Source organism: Setaria italica, chromosome IX (assembly GCF_000263155.2).
Source record: "Setaria italica strain Yugu1 chromosome IX, Setaria_italica_v2.0, whole genome shotgun sequence".
Lineage (NCBI taxonomy): Eukaryota > Viridiplantae > Streptophyta > Magnoliopsida > Poales > Poaceae > Setaria > Setaria italica.
Window position 1 is genome coordinate 38,661,803 of NC_028458.1, and position 13,351 is coordinate 38,675,153.

Here is a 13,351-nt window from a genome sequence, read left to right on the forward strand (position 1 = left end):
ATACCCAACCCAATATCCTCTAGTAGTTATAGTACAAATTAGCTAGTAGTGTATGCATGCTTGCCTAAATGAACGGTTAATATTTTTCTTTCAAATTATAGATGAAGTTTTCATTGGATATCTATACCCCCTATTTGTCATTGGAAATAGTTCGCAATCCAAAATTAATTTGCCATCGGTGTTTCTCTGACAAGTGGAGCCTACTATACCTTAGTCATTGATAAGTTACAATGGCAAAATTCGGATTTAATACGTCTATAATGGCATGAGGGGAATTTATACTACAAAGTTTCCTTTTTTAGCATATGTTTTAAAAGACTCATGACCGAGCAGATGCATCGGCTACTTCTTATTTAATACTATTTGCAAGAACTGCACGCCATTTACAATAATCGTGGCACCAAGCACGTAAGTGTCGGGTTGACAAACTAGGAAGAATACTCAAGACACACTTTCATCTTTAGGGGATGTGTGTGGGTATTGGAGGGAGGGGGTTGCTAATCCACAGGTATCAGTAGGCCAACTTGTGTATGGTCCTACAATCGCCCCACTTTTCATTTTCCTTAGCTTGAAACTTTTTTCATATTTTCTCATTAGAAATTATTGTTAAACAAAATATTGAGGAATTTCTTAAAAACTATTTTTTTTACTAAAACATTCTACATTTTGAGGATTCAACTTTCTTTTTTTAAAAAAAAGTGGTGCTTCTTTATATTTCAACAACCGGAGGTCTCTCTTTGTAGCAGAGTTAGCAAAGGTTAACCTTAGAGCAAAACCTAGGATTAGACAGAAGATCAATATTTGGCTGAGTAGTCTCTTATAATATCTCCCTTTTTATTCTTGGCTAACCTGTACATATTCTTTTTTTATATATAATCAAAAATAGGGGTAGGAGCCTCCCCTGCCGTTCCCGTCAAAAAAAACTTTCTTTTAAAAAGCTATCGTTTTAGCCTTTTAGAGGCATTTTCCCATCCTCTTTCCTATTCTAGAAACTCTCTGCTTAATTTTTTTAGAAACTTTTTGGAAATTTTTTATAAGTATATCTTTTCTTAAAATTTCAAGAAATTTTCTTTCCAAATTATTTTTGGGAATATTCTAGCCAACACTATAGCTTCTTTAAATTATTTATGTTAAATGATTTCTCAAAGAAATTTTTGAACCAAAAAAGTGTGTCGCTTGATTGCCTATTAGATCTTTATCGATGTTTGCGTAATATAGGTTTACTGCTATATATAAGAAAATCATGGTTAATTATATGATTACACACTTAATTAGAAAATCATGATTAGTTTTGTGATTACACCGCAGCAGCTGGCCCAAAATAGGAAAACCCCGCTCCCAAATTTGTTGCACAATACGTGCCAGCCCAGCCCAAGGCCCAGGATGACCCGGCCCAACTTATGATGGGCGGATCCGTCGTTCGTTCCATCCTACCGAAGTAAGACGAAGACCTGTCCGTCACCGCCGTGGCCACTGGGCACAACGATGAGTTTCCGGCGGTTCTTGTACCTGGTGGCGAAAGATTGCGCCGACCGCAGCTATTCGCTCCGCCGGATCGACACGTCGCGCTTCTTCTTCCGCGGACCGACGGAGGGGACACCGACGCCGCTCGACGGCGGCTGCGCTGGAGCCGCGGATCCGTCGGCGGTAGAGGATGGCGGCCGCCTGCCTGACCCCATGATAAACCTGCGCCCTCTCCCCTTGGGCCCCTACCCCGGCAGTATGGGCTTCGTGCTCTTCAAGAACAACGTGAATAATGGGGAGCACGACAAGATCGTCGCCATCGACGGCACGGGCCGCAGCCTCATCTGCGACTCTGACGTGCCCCCCACCGTCCACTACCTGCCGACCTTGTTCTCTCCCAAGTTCCGGCCCTTCTCCCTCACCGTCGGCTTCAGCCTCTAGTAGATATGCTCTCCTTGCCTCATCCCTAATGTCATGATGAAAATCATCAATTGGTTTCCTTTGTCCTGGATCAGCAACTATATCTCTCATATCAAGTTCAATCCGTGGTCTTTTTTGCTCAACCCGGCTCTCTATAGTTTTGGCACTACCACCACTCTTTGACACATCTTTTTTAGCATAGTATTTCTCCATTCTAACTTCTAAGGTATAAAATGTTGCAACTTGCAATAAGACTCAAATACCACTATACCAGTCCTGCTCAATCAGTCAATGAAATGAAATATTCATAATTTTGCTCCTGATTTTGCTAGTAGGCAGTAGCAACCGTAGAGCAATTTTCAAAAAAAAATCAACCTCAGGTCCTCAGTTCCTCAACACTTCAGGCCTTCAGGGGGCAATGCGCCAATGCCTCAGGGCGCAGGGGCCAGGCGCCCAGGCCTGCGCCAGGGGGCCGGGCACCCGGGCCGCCGGGCGGCCGGTGGGGGGGCAATGCCGCAGCCCGCAGGGCGGCAGCCGGCAGGGGCCACCGGGCCAGGCGCTAGGGGGCCGAGCGGCCACTCGCCCTGGCGCCGTGGCGCGCAGCGCAGGGAGCCGCGGAGGCGCGGACGGCGGCCGGCGGGGCGCCGGGGCTGCCGGCCGCAGCCCGCAGGTGGCGGCGCCGGTGCGGGACAACCTGAGCCTGCGGGAGGCCGGGACGGGTGGCCGGCGGGGCGCCGGGGCCGCCGGTCGCAGGGGGCGGCGCGCCGGCGCGCGCGGCCGGCGGAGGCGCGGCGCAGCCGCCAGCCAGGGAGACCGGGACGAGCGGCGGGCTGCGGCCTGCAGGAGCGCGCTACCGGAGCGGGGGCCGCCGGGCCGGGACCGGCGGGAGTCGGGACGGGCGGCCGCCGCGGCGGACGGGCAGATTTAGGGGCGGATTTGGGGAGGCGCAGGCGGGCGCCGGCCGCGGCAGTGGAGTCGGGAGGGAGCAGGGAGGCGGAGACGGGAGGTGTCAGGTGTGCGTGCCGCGTGCGTGCGGTGCTAAGCTAGGGCAATCGCTCGACCGCGAGGCCCGCGAGTCCGCGACGGCCTGCTGGCCTGCTGGGATGCGGCCCGCGAGTCCGCGACGGCCTGCTAGGCTGCTGGCCTGCTGGGATGCTGACGCGAGGCCCGCGAGTCTGCGACGGCCGCTGGGCTGCTGGCCTACTGGATTTTCTCCTTCTCGGGGTGGGCAAATAGGCTGATAGGCCTTTTTATGCCATTTTTATGAAACAATTTTCTACTATTTATGGGCCTCGCCCCGGGCTGCAGCCCGGGCAGCCCGGGGCCCAAATCCGCCCCTGGCCTCTACGTCATGGACACAATCCCCATCCCCATGCCGACCCGGCATCGCAGCTTCGAGGTCCTCTCCAACGACGACGATGACCACCTCAGCCTCAAGGGCTGGCAATGGAGCCCTCTCGATCCGTCTCCCCACGTGTACAGTCGTCCCAGCCACCGTTCAACCTATATCGACTCCTACGCGGTGGTCGCCGGCACGAGCATCGTCGTCTCCCACAACGCCGGCGGGCGAACCTACCGCTTCGACACGGCGAGCAAGACCTGGAGGAAGGCCGGCAACTGGGTGCTGCCGTTCACCTGCCTCGCCGAGTACGTCCCCGAGCACAAGCTCTGGTTCGGGGTCTCGTCCACTAACGACGGCAACCGCTTCTGCGCGGCCGACCTCGTGGCCTCGCCGGACTCCGGCGAGATGAGGCCGCCGGTGGTGCGTGGGCTCTGGAAGGAGCTCGGCGAGCCTCCCCCGGAGTGGAGCCTTGGGCAGACCTACGCCGTGCACCTGGGCTCCTCCAGGTTCTGCATCGTCAGGTTCTTCGTGGTCGTTGGTGGTCCGGTGCACGTGTGCCCGGTGAGTTACTCGACGTTTAGGGTGGAGGAGGAGCTCCAGGCGGTGATCACCGGCGTCGACGTGGACGGTAAACGAAATGACGACCGGGGTGGACGCTATTTGAAATACCGTCGGCCCCCTGGGTACCTGCCAGCCGTTGGATCGAGCACGTGCGGTCCAGATCGTGCAAGGTTTGCAAAGGCAGAGACTCGGTCGTCGTCGTCGATCGGGTCTCACGGGCGCGGGAGGTAGGTCGTGGGCGCCATGCCGGAGGCCAGACGCTGGCCGGCCGGTGGGAGCGCTATGCAGCACGCCGGCGGTGAATGGGCTCGCTGGCGAGTGTCCGCCGGTTGACGACGCAGGATACCTCGCCGGCCGGCGCTTCATCGTTTCAGAGAAGCTCGCCCGATCAGGTGAGTTCCGGGCAAAGCGTCCGTGGGCAATGCAAGAAGATGGCCGGCTTCGGCAGGTGCACGCCGCCGGGCTGCGACTGCCACGGCGACGACGTACGATGAGCAAGGCCGATGGGTGCCTTCGTCAAGCTCTTAACCAAGTGCGCCGTGGCGTGGGCGTCGGGCCCGCCGGCGGCTCCCGCGGGCACCATGGCGCGCGTCACTGCACCGTCATCCACGGCTTTTGTAGTACTTTCAAGTTTGAAGGTGATTTCAAGCTAAGTAAGTTGTATGGTCGACAACTACACGAGTTGGAGTATTTGGCGTTGAAGGTTAGAAGAGAGAAGTGTTTGTGAGAATTTGCATTACACCCCTGTTTATTTATGCATCACATGGAAGTTGCCCGCCCAAATAATTTACATTATTGTAGCAAAAAGTTTTGAAGAAATTCTCGCATCGATCATGAATACACTTCATGTGCCATGGCATACTAAATTTCTTTTTTGTCTGATAGAAAAAATGTCTAATTTAGATTTTTTTTTTTGCATCCATACAACACAACACGGGGTGTTTTTAAAAGCCTTGTACCACTTAGGGCCTATTTGGTTGAGCTGTGGTTTTTGAAAAAGCTGCTGTGAGACTGTGGGTTGTGAAAAAGCTACTGTGGGAAAAGCACTCGTGGAAAAACCACAAGGCCGTTTGGTTGATCTATTGTGGCTTTTGAATAAACTGTCGAGTGGACCCTGCATGTCATCCAAAGTCTACCCCACTCAACTCTCTCCCTCTCTCACCAACAAGCGGGTCCCGCACGTCAGTCCTTTCTTCTTCCTCCTGCTGGCCAATCCACCCCAGGCGAAGCTCACGCCCACGGTGGAGCCCGCACCCCCGGCGGAGCCCACACTCGAGGCGACAGTCACCGCGACGAAGCTTCTGCTAGCTCGCGCTCACCGGCTTCCTCTATTGCTGCTCGAGAGCCCACATGCAACGGAGATGCAAACGGAAAAAGAAGAAGAAAAAGAACGAACCGGTATCTTTCATAATCAATGGCAGGTGGGCAAACCCAAAAACAGCTAAAAGCAGGGGAAAGTGCTTTTGGTTTTGTATTAGAGCAAAAGCAACTTTTGACCTAAAGTATATGTGACTTTTAGGACCTTTGATTGCCTTTTGAATTTTGCAAAAGCAAAAGTAGGTTGGAAAGTCCAACCAAAGGGAGCCTTATTTTATGGAAATAAATTAGATCTGATTTTATGGGGCGTCTATCAAGGATAACTATACAAGATTTATGGCTCAAATTAGATCTAATTTTATATATGCTAGTAAAACAATCAAGTGGAAGTACCAAGAATTATAATTTCTAAAATTTTGTTATAATACGAACTACTGTTATTTTAATACGAGCTAGATGCATGCAATTAAGAAAAAAAATGTGTAAGTAGGCAATAAAAAGTGCAATGAGCATCCTAAAAGGCCAATCTTGGCACAAATGTAAGACGTGCTAAAGCCCTTTAAAACTCATGTGCTTTAATTTAAATTTTCAGTTAAAAATGGCATATATACGTTATTAGTATATAAAGTGAATTTCATACTCTGACCAATTTGTTTATCTTTCAACACCCTCCCTCAGTCTCAAACGTGGAAAATAGAAACCGCCTCACACATGGAAGCAGAAGTTATACTCGAAATCATTTTATTTAATGGTTACACCCATCGAAATCTCGGCTCCGATTATAGTGTGATATTAAGTTGCATGCACTAATCACGTATAAAAATATAAATTGATGAAAAAAGATTGACCATTCACTCGTACTTCAATGTATCTCACTCGCAGTAGCTTGTCATGGTGGGGAAGAGCCACGTCGCCTGCGCAGGCCCGTCATCCTGCACCGAAATCTCGGCTCACCATGAGCCGCCGCCGCACCATGAGCAGGTCGCCGCCGTCGGAGGGGACGAGGTAGCGGACCGTAGCGGCAATCGGGCAGCGCCGGTCGCCCTCGACGACGCGCTCGACGCGGGAGACGAACGGCTCGCCGGTGCCGACGTCGAACGCGAGGAGGTCCTCGCCGGCGGTGACGGCGTAGAGCCTGCCGCCGAAGAGCACAAGGTCGTCGTACCGCCGCCACCGTTCGCCCGCGCTGTGCGACCACGAGGAGGTCTCTCCAGCGAGCAGAGCGCGACCTTGGCGAGGTGCTCGCCGCCATAGAAGGCCGCGATGAAGCCGCCGTCCGGGCACATCACCAGCTTCCGCGCGGCCATGGCCTCGTCGTCCTTCCACTGCGTCGTCACCGCTCGGAGGCTCGGGGCGGGCTCGTTGACGATCTCGACGGGCCCCTCGTGGGCGCGTACACCGTGGAAGCTCGGGAGCAGCCTCGTCTTCCCGGTGAAGGGGCTCGTCAGGCAGAACAGGCCGCCGTCGTCGTGGAAGAGGAGCCAGTCGTCGCACGCCGCGCCGAGGAAGCCGGCGGCCTTCTTGTCGAGGAGGCTGGACGTGAGCTCCGGGAACCTGAACATCCTCCCGTTCGGGAACACGAGGTACGCCATGGCCGCCGGCGCCACTGTGGCCACGGTGGGGGCACGCGCCCGAGGTCGCCGGCGCAAGTGTTGCCGCGCCGAGGCACACCAGTCGCGGCAGAGCTCGCTGAGACTGAGACGGTCTTTGCGGGAACGGAGCCGGCGCAGGACGAGGCCGAGCACGTCGGAAGGATTCGCAGTAGTTGATGATTATTGGTACTTGTATTAATTCATGATCTTTATTACCTAGGGAAGAGCCATGTCGCCGGCACCATTGCAAAGCTCCAACGGCGGCAGGAGCGGGTAAGTCTTCCCGTCCCCCATGTTGTAGGAGCCGAAGCTGTCAGAGCAGCCACGGGGGAACGCGTCGTCGTCCAAGAAGTGGATCCGGTTCCCCGGCAGCTCGTACGCCAACACGCGCCGGGCAAGAGTGCACCACCGGCCGACGAAGAGTGCGGTGTCGTCGCCGACGCTCGTCACCTCCGACCACCGCGCCGTGACGAGGTTGGCCTTGAACACGTGCGAACTTGGTCGCGCCGTCTCCCGTGACCGCTCTGTGGATCATCAGCAGCCTGTCGCCGGACACGAACAGGTACTGCGTCGCCGGTGGTGGCGCCTTCTTGCGCCGTCTCGCCGGCACGGCGTGGGAGGCCTTGATGACGCGCCTGTCCCAGGCCACCGTCGGCTCGCCGGTGCGGCCGTCCTCGCCGGTAGGCATGGCGAAGAGCTCGCCGGTGTCCTCGACGGCGCACACCTTGCCGTCGTAGAACGCGATGTCCGTGATCCCCCTCCACGCATCGTGGCCGCTGACCACCCAGGAGGAGCCCGCGCCGGCGAGGCACATCGCGATCTTGCCGAGCCGCCCGTCGCCGACCACGGCGGCGACGACTCGGCCGCCCGGGCACATGACAAGCTTGCGCACGGTCGTCCCGGTGTGGGCTCTCAAGTCGTCGGTGATGCCGCGCCACGCGAGCGCCGTGCCGTCCCCGACGTCGAAGCGGACGCGGGACAGGCCCGGGAGTCGCACGGTGTCCCCGGAGAACGGGTTCGCGAGCAGGTACCCGTCGCCGCCGGCGTCGCCTACGCCGTCGAAGAGCAGCCAGTCGTCGCAGGAGCCCAGGTACCCCGCGGTGACGTCAGGGAAGCGGAGTGCGGCGGTCTTTTCTACAATCATATAGCTACTTGGTACTTGCCATTGTTTTCATAGGATCTGTGTTTATTTTCTCATATGTAAATAATAAGAAGGTAGCAACAAGGGGATTTCAATCTACTGTTTTCATCAGGCACAAATACTATTCTCAATTAATCAAAAGAACTGTTATTGTTTAGGCAAAGTACTATCTCAATTAGGCAAAAACACTATCTCAATCAAGTAAAAGAATTGTCACCACTCACGCAAAGTACTATCTCAATTAGGACAAAAAGGTTCCGTTCTGAATTGGGCAAAGCACTGTTGTCAACCACACAATGGCACAAAGGCGAGCCTAAAGATTTTATTTATAGGCAACTTAATTATGTTAAATCAACAAGCAGTTCAATCATTTTTAGTTTAGCGTTTCTGTGTCTTAGTTTGAGCATTTTTCCACATTACGATGATTTGCCATTTTTTCTTACTGAATCATTTTTTGTAAGCGCCATTTTATAGGCAACTGATGCCAAATCAACAAGCAAATTACTTATTTCAGCTAGCCATTTTTGTATTTTGATTTTGCAATTCGTGGGATCTAGTGATCTGCCATTTTTTATACTGATTCCATTCCTGCTTGGTGCAAAGCAGCTCACACAAAGCCAATGAGAATGCAGCCCATCCATGCCTTTGATGCTAGAGGATGAGGCGTGAAGATTTTTTTTTGTGTGTATGTTTAGATGGCATGCTCACAATTTTTCAAAACTTATGAGGTTCCCATAAAGTTGCTTACTGTAACTGTTGTGTTGAATTACTAGCATAGCATATGAAATGCTAGGAATTAAGTTGCTTGGGACACTGGCATGCTGGGCTCCGCACGCATCAAAAAATTCCTATGTGGGCAAAAATGTTGTCTAATAGCATTTTTTGCCATAAATATGTCTAAAATAAAACCAAAACACAAAATGCTTGATTTCTGCTGTTTTTAGTTTATGATGATGCTTGTCATGAACTCATCTTTGGATCAATCTAGCTAGTGGGATACTTCTTTGTACGATATCAGTGGATGGTGCTTCGGGAGGTGGCTAGGTCCTGATGATACTATAATTCCCGTACAAAGTTTGTTGATTCTCCTTTTCTCTGTCGACGTGCAATCGCATGGTTTCAGGTCGAGTTTTTGCCTTATGCGATCCATTATTGTTTCAGTAGTTCAACAAGCTTATTAGCAAATGCTGCTGAGTTTCTTTCTGTTTGGTTATGTCCTTACATTTGCTTATTTGGAATTTTGCAGGATCAACAATAAGGTGGTGTAGTTGATGAAGCACAACCCTTCATGGGATCTGGTCCATTTGGTTAGTCAAGTTTCTTGTTGGAAATTGAGAAAGACATATTTTTTTCATTTGTTTTTTATTGTTTTTAATCCTATCTAGCCTCATAGGACTAACTAGAAATGCAACATCAATGTGCTTCTGCAGTCTTGCTAAAGACATTTGATCAAAGGTCGAAACTATCTCGTTGATGTCAATATGTCTACTTCTTTTCTGCACGCAAATTATAGTGATCTTTTTAAATTTACTGGGTGATGCTGAAAGTCCTGAAGGAAAACGTGAATTGACAGGTTGATGGCTAATCCTGATACTCTAATGCTCACTTTGTGCTATATTTTCCATTTATACGACATCTTGGTTAATTATTGTATTAGACCCATGATTAATTGGGCAATCAGCCATCATGTTTCATGCTACTTAAGGAAAATAAAGCATCTAGCCACCACTACATTGCGATTATAATACACAACTATCACACACAGACTGTTATGAGTTCCCCTAGGATTTTTGCATCCTTGCTTCTGAATTTACATTCAAGATAGTGAGGAAATCTGTTGAAATAAATGGCACAGCATATTTTTCATCAGGCAATAATATGGTTTCGTTAGGTTATAATATGGTTTTCATTAGGCAATAGCATGGTTTCATTAGGCAGTGACATGGTTTTTTGTTAGTTAACGTTGTTACTTCTAGCTACTCCAAAGTATTATTCTTAGGTCAATCACTGTTATTAGTTAGGCAAAGTAATACTTTTAGTTAGGGAATTTTTTAGCTACGAACAAGCAAACCAATGCATTTGCCTAGGCAATTGGTGACGAACTTTTGTTTTTGGAGTGCCTCTGCTTATTATTATGACACACAAGTTCTTCACCTCATCCAACATATTTCTTTTGTTTGTTTGCCATTTTATTATGTGTTGGACGCTGATATGGTCCTCTTTTTTCTCATTGTATGGCAGGTCATGAAAGGAGCTCGTCACATATGCAAATATGCAAGTATGTGCATTTGTGATAATATGCTGTTAGTTTTTCTTCTCTGAGATGCTTTGTGCAGCACCATGAGTCATGTTCAGTTTTGCCTGTGATGTATTTTTGGATTTAGGGGAGGGGTGGAGGCTATCTGTTTGTGTAGCCTATTATAAACCCCAATTTTTGCATATCAGGTTGATGTATTTTCACACGAAAGTCTGCCTGTGCCTTCTGTTTTGGTCCTGCGCAGTTTATTTTGCTGCTGTATGTTTCTAGGTGGTTCAATTTGTGTGCGGGTGAAAGGCCAAACCTGCTTTTCTTTTCTAGCACCGCGGCACAGGTGAAAGGCCAAAAGGGGGAAGCAATTTCCATTAAATAATCGTAAACTAGACTTGCCGTAAATTAGCCGCGTCCTTTTTTTATTCTGAGTTTTATTCTCAGATTCTATCCGAGGGGTTTGTAATGTGGGAATGACTAAGACAAGTTAGGCGAGCCAAGAAGATTAAGCAACCTCAAAACAAATTTTTCATTTGAGGTTTGGACATATATAAATCTCGAGTTTTTGTCAAAAAAAACATTATAGAAATTGAAATTGACACATGCCAAGGAACAAGACATTTCATGATAGATAAGGATTGCACTACATAATTTCATATTTGGTTCACAAGAGATAATCTGCCTCAATATATGATTCTGCCATCATCCTTATAATCCCAGAGACATAAACTGAACGCAGACATCTTTCAGTGCCTTGCAGTAGTGTTGATCAGCCAAGGCGAGCGTCGTCTCCACCGTGTTCCCGTCGAGGCTCCTGCACAGGATGCTCTCACATACCAGCTTCAGCCGCTCCACGCCGTATCGATCCGCCGCCTCAAGGAGATGCCTCACCATCTCCTTGTAGTCATCTCCTTCCAGGTCACCAGGGAGCACCAACACATCCGTGTACACGAAACGGATCAGAGCTCCGAACACCAACGGTTGCACGTCGTCGATGGCGATGCGCTCCATCCCCTTCTCCTTCATCCCTCCGTAGAGCTCCGCCATGAACACCGGCGACCGCGTCGCGAGCACGACCTTGTGTGCACGGAACACCTCTCCTCCGACGTGGAACGCGATGTCCGCCAGGTCCTGCTGATCCAGCAGGTCGCCGAGATGCTTCGACAGGTCCGGCGGCGGCGCCCTGAGCCGGCGCGGAGGCGGAGCGACGGCCTCGCCGGCGGCGACGACGACATCGACGACGCACTCGATCGTGAGGCGGTCGCCGCGCAGGTACGGCGACGCCTCGAGCTCGGCCCGCGGCATGAACGCGCGGGCGCCGCGCTTGCCCTTGCACTTCTTGTGCGCCGCCGAGTAGTCGAAGACGACGGGCGCCGCAGCGCGGTGCACGGAGCGCGACAGCCCCGTGGCGCGGTCGAGCAGGCGGAGGTCGAAGCGCGCCCACGCCCTCGCGCTGTTGGTCGTGATCTTGAGGAACGCCGACACGTGCGCGCGGTGCGGCGGCGAGAAGCCGCCGGGGTAGAAGCGCACGGACCACCGGTAGCCGCCGACGACGAAGGCGCCGGACCGGACGTACTCGCCCGGGGAGAGGCCTTTGATGAGTCTGTAGCCGATGATCTCGAAATGGTGCACGCCGCGGACGGTGGGCGGCGGCGCCGTGCACGTCGACGACGCCATGTGTGATCGATGGCCAGAATCTGGCGCGGCCGTGTGCGTATATAGATGACGACGGCAGCAAGTTCAAGAACCTCAATAGTTGGAGATCGCAGTAATCGTAGAGAACACTGAGTTTTTGCTGAGGATTCAATAGCATTCGTTTCGTTTTCCCATGATGATGACTTGGGAACACGATGCGTTCTCCACGATCTCCAAAACTGCAGTTAAAATTCTTGACCCCTCGTGTTCTTCAATGATCAATTGACTGACCCTGTGATCCAATCAAATCCATCCTCTACATCTATACATACACACACGATCGTGTCGACGAGCAAGCAAAAAGAAATGGCATCGTCGCCGAACACGAAGTCCACGAGCACGACGGCGACGGTGCGCGGCGAGCACCGGTTCGACATAGAAGGGTACAGCCACAAGCAGGGCGCCGGCGCCGGGAACGCCCTCACCTCCGGCACCTTCGCCGTCGGCGGCTTCGACTGGGCGATCTGTTACTACCCCAACGGGAGGAGCAACGAGGCGTTCGTCTCCGTCTTCGTCCGGCTCGTGACGCCGAACGCCACCGCGCGGGCGCTGTTCGACCTCCGGCTGTTGCACCGCGCCACCGGGCTGCCGCGCTCGGTCTGCCGTAGCAGGGAGCCGGTGGCGTTCAGCGCCGGCAAGGCCAAGAAGCGCGAGCGGGGCGCCCGCGCGTTCATGATGAGGGCGGAGCTCGCGGCGTCGCCGTACCTCGGCGACGACGACCGCCTCACCGTCGAGTGCGTCCTCGACGTCGTGCAGGAGACCTGGCTCTCCCAGACCACGGCGGCTCCGGAGATCGCCGAGCCGCCGCCATCCGACCTGCGGGAGCACTTCATCGGGCTCTTACAGACGCAGGTGGGGGCGGATGTCACCTTCGCCGTTCAGGGAGAAGCGTTCCGCGCGCACCGGGTCGTGCTAGAGGCGCGGTCGCCGGTGTTCAAGGTCGAGCTCACCGAGTCGCTGGCGGCGACGAAGGAGGGGGAGGAGGACACTGGTGAGACGATGGCCATCGACGGCATGACGCCTCTGGTGTTCAAGACCCTGCTCCACTTCATCTACACCGACGCGTTGCCCGACATGGGCGATCTTGGTAGGGAGGAGTACCAAGAACTTGTGCGAAATCTTCATGCGGCGGCGGATCGATACGCAATGTGTAGGCTGAACCAGATATGCATGGTGATCCTGCAGAAAGAACTTGATGCGAAGACCGTGGCAGCTGAGCTGGATTCAACTGGACAGCGCCACCATTGCCAAGCTCTGGGAGACGGTTGTGTTCAGTTCATGCCTTCGTCTGGAATGGAAGGATGAGCGAACCATGGGCCTGTTCGCTTCAGCTTATAAGCCGGCTGAAAAGCTGAAACGGCTGATTTGTTGTGAGAGGAAAACACTGTTTGATGGCTGATAAGCCGGCTGAATAAGCTGAAGCGAACAGGCCGCTTGCCCTCATCATCTAGTACTGAGTTGTCCATTACTATGCTGATGATTGTCCGTTATCCAGTGCTTCTAAGTAAAGTATATGTTTGGTTTCATTGGTTCAAACAAAGCACTCCTTCTGTTCCAAATTGAAAGTCGTT

The 13,351-nt window shown here is 52.3% G+C and overlaps 2 protein-coding genes across 2 annotated transcripts; one reads left to right on the forward strand and one right to left on the reverse strand.

Annotated features, from left to right (window-relative positions):
- Positions 1-10,793: 10,793 nt before the first annotated feature.
- LOC105915170 (BTB/POZ and MATH domain-containing protein 3) lies at positions 10,794-11,762 on the reverse strand. The gene is made up of 2 exons (XM_022829746.1): positions 11,298-11,762; positions 10,794-11,216 (listed from the first exon to the last, which is right to left on the reverse strand). Exons 1-2 carry the CDS (start codon positions 11,760-11,762, stop codon positions 10,794-10,796), a joined length of 888 nt encoding a protein of 295 aa, XP_022685481.1.
- A 324-nt stretch (positions 11,763-12,086) lies between these two features.
- LOC105915171 (BTB/POZ and MATH domain-containing protein 4) lies at positions 12,087-13,085 on the forward strand. The gene has a single exon (XM_012849080.1). The coding sequence runs from the start codon at positions 12,087-12,089 to the stop codon at positions 13,083-13,085; it is 999 nt and encodes a 332-aa protein (XP_012704534.1).
- Positions 13,086-13,351: the final 266 nt, after the last annotated feature.